Genomic DNA, 14,212 nt, shown 5'->3' on the forward strand with positions numbered 1-14,212 from the left:
GCTAAAATAATGTTCAATACATAGCCTGGGAAATCCCGGATTTTATACATACATTATTCTCTGACTTTTTTGTCGTCCAGATTGAATTCCTTATCACCCAACACCTATAAAGCACTTTCCGTGTTGTAAACAAGTGTGATGTAGCCAAGCTGCGCCTGTATTGTTGAAGCAGAATGGCAGAATTCATGTCACTTTTTTAGCAGCCCATTGATGCAAAAAGATCGGAGATCATGGATATGAACAGCTTAAAATAACACAAAGGATGTGGTAGCAGCAAAATAGCAACTTTATTTTAGTCATCAAAGTCAACAACAACAAAAAACACATTATTTTGATTGGTGCTGGATTTCCTCCTTTGGAGGTACTGGAAAAATTGAAAGATTGGCCTTGAAAGTGCTTGAAAAGTGCTTGAATTTCACCATGACAAAGGTGTACAAAACCTGTAGACCAACCCTTTAAAGCTGAAAGCTACTTTTTGTTTTTAATTGGCGCAAAGGGCACCTAGTTTGATATATATTTCTGAAATAGAAACTTGAAGTAGCTTTTTTTATATAACTTTTTGGCTCATACATCTTACAGCACCACAAACAAAAAATATATACAATTGACATACCCATAAATAGCAAAAGAAACAACAACAAAAATGTTAATACAATAAATAAAATAAAAGGTGAGGTGTTTAGACATCAAGTAAAAATTGTGTGATAAGGTTCCATCTTTTCTTGAATTGATCTAGTTTCAGTTGAAGTCTTGCAGTGATTTTTTTCCATAGTGTACATTTGCCTTAATTTTTCCTCTCCATTTTTTTATGTCAGGAGGTTGTTGTTTCAGCCAGGACACTGCGATCATTTTCTTTGCTACCAGAAGCATAACGCTTAGTACATATTTATGTTGACCAGTCAATAATTCTTCTGGCAAAATTCTTAATACATAGGTCACTGGCTCCAACCGTAACTCCCAAATATTTAAACCCTTTATTTGACCATTTGAAATCAAATCTTTCTATCACCTCTGTTGTAAATTTTCCTGATATCATCATTGCTACTGATTTGCTCTCATTATTTAAATACCCAGCTACTTCTCCATATTTTTTAAGGTTCTCCAACAGTGGTGGTATTGATAAAGAGGGCTCTTTCAGCATTACCAACAAGTCATCCGCAAACAGGGATATTTTATGCTATTCTCATCCCTCATCTAATATTTTCCTTATTTGCTAATTTTGTCTTATTGATTCCACGAGTGGTTCTATGCTTACTGCAAACAAGAGTGGACTTCAATAGTCCCTTTGCTGGACTCCTCTTTTAAGATCAAAGAAGTCTGAACAGTGACCATTGACTCTAAACCGAGATTTAGGATTTTTATGGATTATTTTCTCCCACTCTACAAATTTTTAAGGGAAGCCAAAAGCTCTAAGTGTTTAATGTAAAAAGCTCCATTTCACCCTATTAAAAGCTTTTTGGGCATCCAGGCTCAGTAACACTGAGGGTTGGGCTTTATATTTTGTGCCTGAAATTATGTATTATTTCCTCCTAATATTGTTTGCACACTGATATATTGACATAGAGCCTTTAGTTTGTTTATTGCTTAAATATGTGCTGAAGTCATTAAAGTGAAATGCAGAATTTCTAAGACGAATGGCATCCTTTTATTGGACTCTTGGAAGACATGTGTTTCTGTTTTTTTGTTTTGTTTTTGGTGGGGTATTATGTGTGTTTGTTAATAAACCCCGTTTGATCTGTTTTAATTAATCCTGCTATGAATTTCTGCATTCTTTTCGCCTTTCTGCTTGGAAGAATTTTTAAATCATTACACAGTAAACTAACTAGTCTATTGCTTTCACACAGCATCGGATCTTTTCCTTCTTTATACAGGACTGTTATGATGGCTTCCGACCACCATTTGGGGGGGATCTCCTTTTGTTAGCGCATAGTTAAATACTTTATGTAGTACTGGTGTTAATTCTTCCTTAAAGCTTTTTTAGAACACCCTGGGAATCCATCCGTTCCTGTTGATTTATTTATATTTAAGTTTTTTATTGTATCCTGTATTTCCTGTTTTGTAAATTTCATAATATCTCTGATTCACAAAACGCAAAGCCCTTCTGCCTTATTTGTCAAAAATTCATCTAATTTGCCTGTGGTTGTTTTTAATACCTGCAATCTGGATTTATTTGGCGTTCTTTTATGTTCTGCTTCTAGTTCTTTAATCTTATCCTCCAATTCTTTTTGATTATTTAATCGGGCTTGTTTCAGTCGAGCACATATTTCAATTATTTTCCCTCTTACAGGATCAGAATTGTTTTTGAACCCCAAAGGTCATTCCCGTAAATCGTCTAAATTCGATGAGAAAATATTTTGGGGGGGTGAGGTATGATACGTGACTGTTTCATCACCCCAAGTTAGCAGTTAGAGATCGCGAGAAAAATCGGCAAAAAGAAGCGCAGCGCATTAGATCTATAACACACAACGTGGTTTAGCTAACAAATAGATCGACTCCTACCATTGGTCGATAGGTTCGCTGATAACCAATCAGCGGAGCTTTTGTTCAGAGCATTGGCTTTCTCAAACATGGCGCTCCTTCCGGTCTTTTCAAACGGTGAAATGAGTGTTTGAAAAAGTAAATATGAAAATACTAAGAAAAGAAGACGAGGCTTTTGTCTCCGAGATTGATAAAGGAATCAAGAATAAATTTAAGTGGTCATGGCTGGAGAAGACCGTCACAGTAAACGTTAAAATCGGCGCAAAGATCGAGGAAGTTACAGAAACTTTGAGCCAGTTCATCGCAAAGTGTGATGTTCCAGGGAAAGCAAAGTGTCTATACTGTGTCGATCTGATCAATTATGGTACGCGAGGTTGTGTGGCACTGATCGATCATGCTAAAATGAACAAGCACAAAGCAAAAATAGCTTGCCGGCGATCAAATTATGCACTCGGATCCGCATTTAAAATCGGCAGTGAAACTAACAGTAACACCACCGGTTCAACATTATTGGCCGTTCCAAATCCTTCCACTTCAAATACTAGCAGCAGTCAACCACTGGTTCCCCTGTGTGACAGAAAATCCCAATCTGAGGTATTTATAAATCTATTTATTTATGAAATGATTTTATCTTTCGTGTTTATACAATATTTAGAACAGGATAAACAAAATTTATGACATGTATTTTCTTTAAGCATGTTCAGTTTGTGCATTCTATTTTAAAATTGATGATGAATGGTTATTAATGTATATATTTTCATATATATTGTTGATTAGTAGCTAAATACAAGGTCCATCTTCATCATCAAAACACAACAACAATGGTGATGGTTGTAACATTGTAATCCCCCAATTGTTTTAAACATCTTAAAACTGAAAAAAATACATGGTTTCTGTTTTGTTGGATTTAATTCATTCTAGTGCAATTTTCACATAGCAAATAAGATAAATGCTGTTGGCTTCAGAGGGGCTTTGCCCCCCTGAGATTCCCACCGGGCTCCGCCCTGGACCTGGCCGGGGCCTGCGGCCCCTGGACCCGGGCTATTTCAGCTGAAAATGAAAATCTCCATTCTGATCCCTGCTCTTATTACAGCTTTCCATCCCTCCCATAATATTGATGGAGAAACCTCCCCGTTGTCATTGATTTGAAAATATTCCTTTATACACTGCTTTATTTCCTGTTCTACATTTTTATCTGAGAGGAGAGATACATTCATCATCCAAAACCTAAAATGTGGTTCATTGTCCAAAATGAATATTAAAGTAATTGGAGCATGGTCACGTATAGTAATATTTTCTATACCACACTCCACTACTGTATGCATATGTTGTCTTGAAATGTAAAAGAAATTAATCCTTGAATAGCTGCCATGAGGGTTTGAATAGAAAGTATATTATTTAGTTTGAGGGTTCTCATCTTTCCAAGAATCTATCAGTCCCAATTTGTTAGTTATGTTATTTAACACTCTCGACCTATTTTGTACTTGGTCCATGTACTGATGGGGTACCTGTCCACTTTGCCATTTTTTACAGTATTAAAATCACCCCCTATAAGTAACATTCCCTTCGCACAATTGGTTATTAGTTTAGCTAATAATTGAAAAAATGTCCCCTTTTCTTCAATTGGTGCATAAACATTCATTATTGATATTTCCATACTGGCCATTGACTCTATAATCATTGTATATAGACCCAGATTGTCCTTCACTTCTTTTTCAACTGAAAATGCTACACTTTTCCCAAGTAAAATTACTACTCCCCTTCTCTTACCATAAGAGGCGTAAAACACCTGGTTAACCCATTCTATTTTTAACTTCTTATGTTCATTTTCTGTCAAATGTAAGGGTTTGATAGAGAATCAGCAAAAACGAGCTATCTGGCTACCTTTTTAGCTTTGAAGCTAGCTATGTTCCTACATTTTTAACTATTTAGCAAGCTATATAGCTAGCTTTTTACATTTATTTGTGTGATATCTAGCTAACGTTTGATCTTTTTTGCAAGTTATCAAGCTATATTTTTAACTTCTTTCTAGCTAGCTAATAAGCTTGTTTTTTTAACCTATCATCTATTTAGTTGGCGTTTTACCCTTTTTTATAGATATATTTTTACTTGTTAACTTTTCTAGCTATAAAGCTACTTCTCAGCAATGGAGTCTTCCGGTGGCGCCATGTGGTAGTCTGCAGCAAGAAAGTAGCTCTGGCAAAACCACTACAGACTAATGTAATACCCACTAGGAGAAAGACATAAAGGGTATAATTTGGAACTCATATCAAAGAAAAACACTTCAACAAAACATGGTCAAGAAGGGGAGACTTGCTGAGGAAAATGGCGCAAAGGAGAAAAAGAACGAGGGAGCAGAGGGGACGTCACCGGTCGGCGGTGGACGCAACTCGGCCATTCTCGATGAGATCCGTAAATTAAGGCCAGAACATACCGAAGCAGCCAGCGAGAACAAGACTTCCATGGTAAGACTTAAGAAACGCATCAAAGAGCTGTTTGAAAGGACTGTGTTGCTGGAACAAAAAGTGAAACGCATGGAGGAGCAACATGCTAACACGGAGGAGCGAACGGCACGATTAGAGCATTGCACAGCCTTCCTTCTCTAACAAGACGCCAAATTGGCAACAAAGTGTGAGGATTTGGAGTCAAGATCAAGACGCAACAACATTAGAATACATGGCATTCCGGAAGGGTGCCGAGAGGAACGATACAATCGGCTGCATAACAGACTGTGTTAAGTCGAACATTCCGACAACGGCGCACATGGACTTTCGTATTGAAAGGGCACACCGCTCACCGGTGGCCAAACCTCAAGGTAATACGGCACCACCGCGAGCAATTATTGTGCGCTTCGGTGACTACAGCATACCTGCCAAGTACTACGGTTTTGCCGTAATGAGTACGGTTTTCTTTAACCCACTACGGTGATACGGTGCCATCGCAGAAACTACGGTTTTCCACCGCGAGAAGGAGACAAAGTACCATTTCAAACAACGGCTATATCGGCACTGCCAGTCGTCTATCGACCAAAGTGCTTGGCTGCCTGATGACTAGGAAAATGATGATGGCATTATCTGGATACAAGTGCCACAGTGTGACCCATTTGAAAGAACAGTTGAAAAAAATCAAAACAACGCACAATGGAGAACAATGAATGCTTAGGTTGTAGCTTGTATAACATGGAGAACATGTGGATATCATTAATTTTGCTAAAGTGAATCAACCCACGCATGCTTATGACTTCTCAGTCCCTTATTATCTGCTTTTCAGCGAATAAAAATATTTTGGGCTCGCATGTTCAATTGACTCTGGTGTGCCTTGTTTCACTTTGAGAAGTGACTGATTCAATGAAGCAGTGACACTTAAAAATGTGCCAGTGAAATTGTTTGCATGATATATTGACATAGAGCCTTTAGTTTGTTTATTGCTTAAATATGTGCTGAAGTCATTAAAGTGAAATGCAGAATTTCTAAGACGAATGGCATCCTTTTATTGGACTCTTGGAAGACATGTGTTTCTGTTTTTTTGTTTTGTTTTTGGTGGGGTATTATGTGTGTTTGTTAATTTGTTGTTTTTTTCAATGGAGGTGTTAGTCGTTAATGTATTTTTTTGTATGCTTCAAAAATCAGTGGGACTCAATATAAAACATGAGAAATCAAAATATTGTTTCATATAATGTACATGGGCTAAACCACCCCATTAAGAGAAAGAAGATATTGAATCAACTCAAAACATTGCAAAGCTCAGAAGCCTTATTACAAGAGACGCATTTAACAGAGATTGAACATAAGAAGTTGAAAAGAGAATGGGTTAACCAGGTGTTTTACGCCTCTTATGGTAAAAGAAGGGGGAGTAGCTATTTTACTTGGAAAAGGGGTGGCGTTTGAAGTCGAAAAAGAAGTGAAGGACAATCTGGGTCGATATATAATGATTATAGGGTCAATGGTCGGTAGGGAAATATCAATAATGAATGTCTATGCACCAATTGAGGAAAGGGGGACATTTTTTCAATTATTAGCCAAAGTAATAACCAATTGTGCGAAGGGAATGTTACTTATAGGAGGTGATTTTAACACTGTACAAAATGGCAAAGTGGACAAGTATCCGTCAGTACATGGACCAAGTACAAAGAGGTCGAGAATGTTGAATAACATAACTAATTGGGATTGATAGATCCTTGGAGAGAGAAGAACCCCCAAAACTAAAGAATATACTTTTTATTCAAACCCTCATGGCAGCTATTCAACATTAGAAATTATTCGCCCCATTACAAAACAGGAAATACAAGATACAATAAATAACTTAAAAATAAATAAATCACCAGGAACGGATGGATTCCCAGGGGTGTTCTACAAAAGCTGTAAAGAAGAATTAACACCAGTACTGCATAAAGTATTTAACCATGCGCTAACAAAAGGAAATCCCCCAAATCATGGCCAGAAGCCATCATAACAGTCCTGCATAAAGAAGGAAAAGATCCAATGTTGTGTGAAAACTATAGACCAGTTAGTTTACTGTGTAACGATTTAAAAATTCTTACAAGCATACTGGCAAAAAGAATGCAGAAATTCATAGCGGAATTCATCAAAACTGAACAAACAGGGTTTATTCCGGGAAGAAAGGGTGCAAACAATATTAGGAGGATTTTAAACATAATTTCGAGCACAAAATCCGAAGCCCAACCCTCGATGTTGCTGAGCTTGGATGCCCGAAAAGCTTTCGATAGGGTGAAATGGAGCTTTTTACAAACACTTATAGCGTTTGGCTTCCCTCAAAAATTTGTAGAATGGGTGAAAATAATCTATAAAAATCCTAAATCTCGTTTTAGAGTAAATGGTCACTGGTCATTTCTTTGATATCAAAAGAGGAGTCCGGTTGCATTATGGCCAAGATGCTGCTAGGGGACTGTTTAAGTCCACTCTTGTTTGCAGTAAGCATAGAACCACTCGCGGAATCAATAAGACAAAATGAGCGAATAAGGGGGATATTAGATGAAGGAGGAGAAGAACATAAAATATCACTGTTTGCAGATGACTTGTTGGTTATGCTGAAAGAGCCCTCTTTATCAATACCACCACTGCTGGAGAACATTAAAATATATGGAGAAGTAGCTGGGTATTTAAATAATGAGAGCAAATCAGTAGCAATGATGATATCAGGAAAATGACCAAAGGATGTTGATTGAAAGATTTGATTTCAAATGGACAAATAAAGGGTTTAAATATTTGGGGGTGACTTTTACACCACATTCCACACAGCTGTTTGATGCAAATTACGGAATGTTGATGAAAGAAATAAGGAAGAATTTGGAAAGATGGGATATTTTGCCTTTAAGCCTTATCGGAATGGTACAAACAATTAGAATGAACATATTACCAAGACTATTATTTCTGTGTCAATCTCTTCCTATCCACATTTAAAATGTTAAATAAATTGATAACAAAATTCCTGTGGCAAAATAAGAAACTTAGAATAAAATACAAAACCCTGTTAGCTTCTAAAGAAAAAGGGGGCCTAAACCTACCCAATATTAAATATTATTATTGGGCAGCTCAAATTAAAGCTCTTATTTTGTGGATTACTACAGACAAAGATACAATATGGGTGGACATGGAGCAAGGATCTTGTCCAAATATGCCTGTGGAATCGTTACCATACATATCAGTCATGATGTGGAAGAAGTTAAAAATCCAGAATGAATGGATTAAGGAAACTTTTAAAACTTGGTCAACAATACAAAAAAAAATTAAAAATATCAAGATCTGTGAATAGGGCTACGAAAATAGCGAAAAACCCAGACTTTAAACCTGGGGTTATGGATGTAGGATTTGAAAAATGGGCCCAAAAAGGATTGATGTTGATTGCCCAAGTGTTCAAAGGACTGGCATTGAAATCGTTTGAAAAACTAACAAGAATTTGACCTACCAAGAAATGATTTTTACAAATATTTGCATTACCTCCAGAAACATGATGAATGGGGGAAAATATGTAAGCAGCCATCTAAAGTTGAGAAATTATTAATATCATATTCAAAACCACGGCGGCGCAGTGGTTAGCGCCTGTGCGGCACAGTTCTGAGGTCGTGGGAACCTCCTGCGTGGGTTCAAATCCAGCTACCGGCCCTACTGTGTGGAGTTTGTATGTTCTCCCGTGCTTGCGTGGGTTTCTTCCGGGCACTCCGGTTTCCTCCCACATTCCAAAGACATGCATTTCAGGTGAATTGGCTCGTCCAAATTGTCCCTAGGTGTGACTGAGCGAGTGACTTGTCTGTCCCCGTGTGCCCTGCGATTGGCTGGCAACCAGTTCAGGGTGTCCCCTGCCCACTGCCCGGAGATGGCTGGGATGGGCTCCAGTCAAAATGTGTGTGATAAATAAAAAGTTATAAAAAAAAAATGTTGGCTAAATTGCATTCAAAAAATGTCAAGATCTAGCTAAATGGCTAGCTAAAAAAGTAGGACGATAGCTAGCTACAAAGCTATTAAAGTTAACCAGATAGCCAGCCAAAAAACTGCACAATTTTTGCTCATTTGGTTTATAAAACCTATCAATTGGAATTTAGTTAGTTGTATTTAAAATAAATTGATAAAAAGATGAATTCATACATTTCTTTAACACAGATTCTCATTCTACTCTCTGAATTAATTGCCCAAAAATGGTTATCAACACTTGAATACAATTTTTGTCCATGAAGCCCATGAACTGAAATTATTTTTAATTTCTAAAATATTAACTCATTATGTTATTACTATGTATTTACTATGTTAGTACTAAGTTGTTAATTAAACATAGGGTTAAATACACTCAGTCAACCATTAAAAAATCGTTTTACTAGAAAATCACAATGACCCAGCAATGTTTTTTTTTTTTCAGAACATTTCCACCGGCCCCTCAAGTTGTAGACCCCTAGCCTAGAAGTTTCCTGTAACATCACATTTCACATGTTATCTAATAATAATTCTGAGAATTTCAAATCAAAAGCCATCTAAATGATTAATCTATTAAAAGTTGCAGGCAATTGTGTTGATAACGGACTATTTCTTAATAAGTGACTGTCATGCTTCGTTTATCGTGGTTAATGCAGGGGTTGCAATGAGCGTCTCCGTCTCTCCCTGGCACTTTTTCCAAAAATTTTTACAAATTGAAATCTATTTTTCTTTTAAATAAGTTTCTTTAGGTCGAAAAACATTACACAATCTAAAGTTTTCCAATGCTCTAGAAATGTGTAAAAAAAATTACCTTTCAACTCCGGGTGTTACTATGTAACTATTAGAGAGGGAAATAAGCTCCTTAGCTTGTATCCTCTCTCCCGTCTTTCCTGTTACAGCCCAATGGAGCGCAAGCTCAGTCCCATTTAAAGCGGAAGCGTTACAATTTTAAAGTTGCACTCCCATTTTTTGGGGGAGTGGAACTGCAGCCTGAGCTTCAAGCTGGTGTGTGTGGTGCCACTTAACTCCAAAAATGTGTGGAGTGTTCACCCAAAAAGGTGAAAGGATTGGAACAAGTTGCGATTAAAGCGGGTGCCACCCAAACTTTTTCACACTTCCTGACAATAATGCCTTCTGCTTGGATTGAGGATAACAGATTGCCGTCGCACGAGTGCAGTTCATTTTAAGCAGAAATACAGTAAAAAGAAAAACAAAAGCGTCGCCGTGTACGACTTGTGGGCGATTTGCTGCCCCCTACTTGCAGCAATATGCGATTTGATATAACTGATTTTGGCCGCATAATTGCAGTTTTGTTTTTGGTGTACAGAACAGCAAAAACGAGCCTCCAGGTCGGACAAAAATGCGCTCTGACAGCCCCAACTTGCAGCAATACCAGGGTTCCCGCAGATCCTTGAAAAGTCTTAAAAGGCATTGAAATCATTATTCTGAAAATAAGGCCCTAATTGTCATTAAAATATCAAATCCAATTTTCAAATGTCTTAAAAATGTTAACACATAATAAGATGAATATATATATTTTTTGAAGTAAAAAGATTTAGGTTAGAAAGTAATTTTTCATGCATCATGATAAAAATGCTTTCATGAATTTAGCAGAAGAGTTCTACGGAATTACTAGTTATCTGCCACTTTTTTATCTATTGTTTTTCAGATAGAAACAAAAACAAACATTATTTTTTTTAAATTGACTAATTTACGTGGTGTTTTTTTTGTTTAGTTTCAATTGTGGGTTTTTTGTCGTCTTGGTCGTACATTTTATTTCAAAAGCCATTTAAAAAGTCTTGAAGTTAACTGGCCTTAATATGTAGAACCGGAGATAAAAGATTACTGTAGTTTTTACAGCTCTTCTCATAGTGCTTTAACCCCCCTTGAACAGGAATGAAGCTGAGTCCATCACCGCGGACATCCTGCAAAGTCTCTCGAGCGTGAGACGCTTTGACACAGCCGTCATGTTCATGTCTTTCTCGGAGAAAACCGGTAAGATTCGGCGTTTGACTCAATTATTTCCCTTGAGTGGCACCTCAGCCTGATTTTACTTTCCGCCCCAGTGCTTAAAGAAGTGTTTGACTTTCTCCGGAAATCGGATTTGGACATATCATCTGTTGCAGCCCTGCAGAAGAAGTACGGCCTATGACTTGTTCAATAAAATACTGTTCAAATACACAGGGTTGAGTCGGGTTACTTTAACTGGATTACTCTCAATTACTCTTGGATTACTCCGATACCAAATATGCTAATAAAAGACAAAAGAAACTAAATATGAATAAAATTACTACATTTTGTGCAGGCTTGGGGAGTAACGGAATACATGGAACGGCAAAAATGATGTTGGCAAGCTGTTTGGATTTATTTTCATTTTGTTTCTGTCGCATTTTATGTTAGTTTTGCCAGGGATCAAAGAGATCAAAGCCAGGAGAGAAAGCTTACCACGTGTTGTGAGTCATAATTTTATTCATATTTAGTTTATTTTGTCTTTTATTACCATATTTGGTATTGGAGTAATCCAAAAGTAATTGAAAGTAATCCAGTTAAAGTAACCCTACCCAACCCTGCAAATACATGCTTGGAAAATTTCTCTTCTGGTAGAAAACAAAATGACATTTATTAAATAAACTGAAGTCTTAAAAATATTCTATATGTGTTCCTGCCCTGATTCTTCCTTCAAAGCAGGGGTAATAAATAATATATAATATAATATATAGTATATAATAAATAAATAATACAATAAGATGAAGTGACTGTGTGTATTATTAAGCACCACCTTGTGATAAAAAAATTAATTCACCAAAAAAAAAATCTACACAGTGGTACGCCTACTTATGAATGTCTCTACATAAAAATGTTTTCAGTTTTAAAGTACATGAAAGGGAAAATTTTGCCTGTTGTGACAAAGGCGTTTTAGGACATGAAGTCAAAAATACAGTACAGTGCGCGCTGCCATTAACTGCTTCCAGGCTAGACCTAAGATTTATGGCCCGAGCCCGAACCCGAACCCGAGGCAATTTCGGGCCGGGTCGGGCCTGAAATGTCAGTCATACGGTCGGGTCGGGTCGGGTCCGGTCCTGCTTTTTTTTTTTTTTTTTTTTTTTTTTTTTAATTAATTAATAATTATAAATATATGTTCATTAAAAATATATACTTAAACTATGTATGGATACTAGACCAAGGAAGATAGTAAATCAAATAAATATTTGTGTACAATTAGTTGTGATTGCGGAAATCATAGCGTACAGTGACGTTGGTGACTTTTCCATCCGCATTAACAAACGCATTTTGTAAAATACGATCGCGCTTTATTGTTTAAATAAACGCGTTATATAGACTAGAATCTCCCAATTATTATAATTAGCTCGCTTTATTTTGTTTTAAAGCGTATTATATAGAATACGATCGCTTTTGTCGGAAGCGTACATTGACGTTGGTGACATTTTCATCCGCTTTAAAAAACGCAATTTGTAGAATACGATCGCGCTTTATTGTTTAAATAAACGCGTTATATAGACTAGGATCTCCCAATTGTTATAATTAGCTCGCTTTATTGTTTTAATAAGCGTTTTATATAGAATACGATCGCTTTTGTCGGAAGCGTACATTGACGTTGGTGACATTTTCATCCGCGTTAAAAAACGCAATTTGCAGAATAAAATCACGCTTTATTGTTTAAATAAACGCGTTATATAGACTAGGATCTCCCAATTATTATAATTAGCTCGCTTTATTGTTTTAATAAGCGTTTTATATAGAATACGATCAGGGGGGGGGGAATTTGCATAGGAGTCGGAAAAGGGCACAACACGTCAACACCCGCTTAATGAAAGTGCTGCGCTAAAATCTTAAGGACGTACTACTACTGCTGCTGTGGATTATGGCCCAATGATCAAGTCGTCAAAATGACGGACGCCCTTAAATGTTTTCGCTACCTCAAAAAAAAAAACCATCAATGACAGATTGTCGCTTAATGTAACATCTGCAGTGCAGACACAGAAATATAAAAGATGTAAATGTTTATACAGTTTTATTTAACTTAGGCCTAGATGTTGTAACAAAAGGCAGAGTTTAATTTGTTATCATAAATCACCCCTCCTTATAAATAAAATATGTAATTTCGGGCCGGGCCAGCAAATCCAGTTAATTAGTCGGGCTCGGTCCGGGTCGGGTTTAATACCCCTCGGGCCTGCGTCGGGCTCGGGTGCTTTTTTTTTGGCCCGATCTTACCTCTATTCCAGGCATCCGGTTCGTATTCAAGAATCCTCGCATGCTCTTCGTATCCCCTTCCCGCTCTGTAAACGGTCTACTGTATGGTACCGCTACGAAAAACTATTATTCACAATGGACCCCTCAAAAGACATACAGAAAAGTGAATAAGAAGAAAAGAGGAGAAAGAGACTTTTTCTGGCCATCGAAACCAGATGAAAACATAGCACCTCCCAGATGGAGTTCAGAGACGAAAAGGAAGATGATGCAGCCATCATTCCATCAAACCCAAATTGCATACATTTTGGCAACATTCCATGATGTCTCAGTATTTGTGGAAAGGAATCACCAAGAAAAAGTGTTGGCAGGTCAGGCTGTCGCTCATGATGTTGTCTGCCGAAGACCAGTAAACACAGACGCCAGTTTAAAGTTAAATTAATATTTGTATTATTTTGTTTATTCTTTGTTTTGTACATTTAAGTGCCTGTCGTTTTTTTGTTTAGCAAGTATTAGTTTTGTGTTCTAATGCTCTTGGGTGATTTATTTAAAAATAGCTCACCAGTCTATTTAACCCTGCTTCCTTGCTATCTTCTGCCTCTTATGAAAAGTGAACACTGCTGGTACCAAGATGGAATTCTTAAAATGGGCATTGAGTGCATTTGATAGAATATATTTTACCAGAAGAGTTTAAAAATAATGAAAACGCTTGCCTGAAACACAAATATATCAATTTATTGAAATTGTTTAATCTAATTTTGTGAGTGATTATGTTGAAATGCATGATGTGATTAAAATACATTTTCAGATTTTTTTTTATAGTGTTCGTGATTATTTCTCTTGCATGATGATGAGATGTGATTCATATAACATGAAATACCTTGTTCTAATAATCTGATTAGATGATTAGATTAATGTGAAGAATATTTGGACTGTCAAGGAGATGGGACCAAGATAAGTTCCAGCTTTTTCCCGTCAGTCGTCTTTTTCCATCGTTTTTTTTAATTTATCAAAGTTGTTGACTTTGAATTCATTGTAACCTCGTATCTGACAAATGGGTGGAAAAAATAAGATGTTAATAATTAACCTGGTGATAACAT

At 36.8% G+C, this 14,212-nt stretch overlaps 1 protein-coding gene across 7 annotated transcripts in view; it reads left to right on the forward strand.

Annotated features, from left to right (window-relative positions):
- The window catches only part of rpap3 (RNA polymerase II associated protein 3), a 28,114-nt gene extending 16,463 nt beyond the window's left edge, over positions 1 to 11,651 (forward strand). For 6 of the 7 annotated variants that reach the window (XM_088348635.1, XM_088348636.1, XM_088348634.1 and 3 more), the window contains 2 exons: positions 10,798 to 10,898; positions 10,970 to 11,651. In XM_088348635.1, the coding sequence (XP_088204761.1) occupies positions 10,798 to 10,898; positions 10,970 to 11,055 (187 nt within the window). In that variant the 3' untranslated portion in view covers positions 11,056 to 11,651. Of the gene's footprint in view, positions 1 to 4,603; positions 5,866 to 10,797; positions 10,899 to 10,969 lie in introns of those variants that run through there. The other variant, XM_088348629.1, reaches the window with a different exon arrangement.
- Positions 11,652 to 14,212: the final 2,561 nt, after the last annotated feature.

Source organism: Urocampus carinirostris, chromosome 11 (assembly GCF_059441175.1).
Source record: "Urocampus carinirostris isolate Australia breed hairy pipefish chromosome 11, RoL_Ucar_1.0, whole genome shotgun sequence".
Taxonomy (NCBI): Eukaryota; Metazoa; Chordata; class Actinopteri; order Syngnathiformes; family Syngnathidae; genus Urocampus; species Urocampus carinirostris.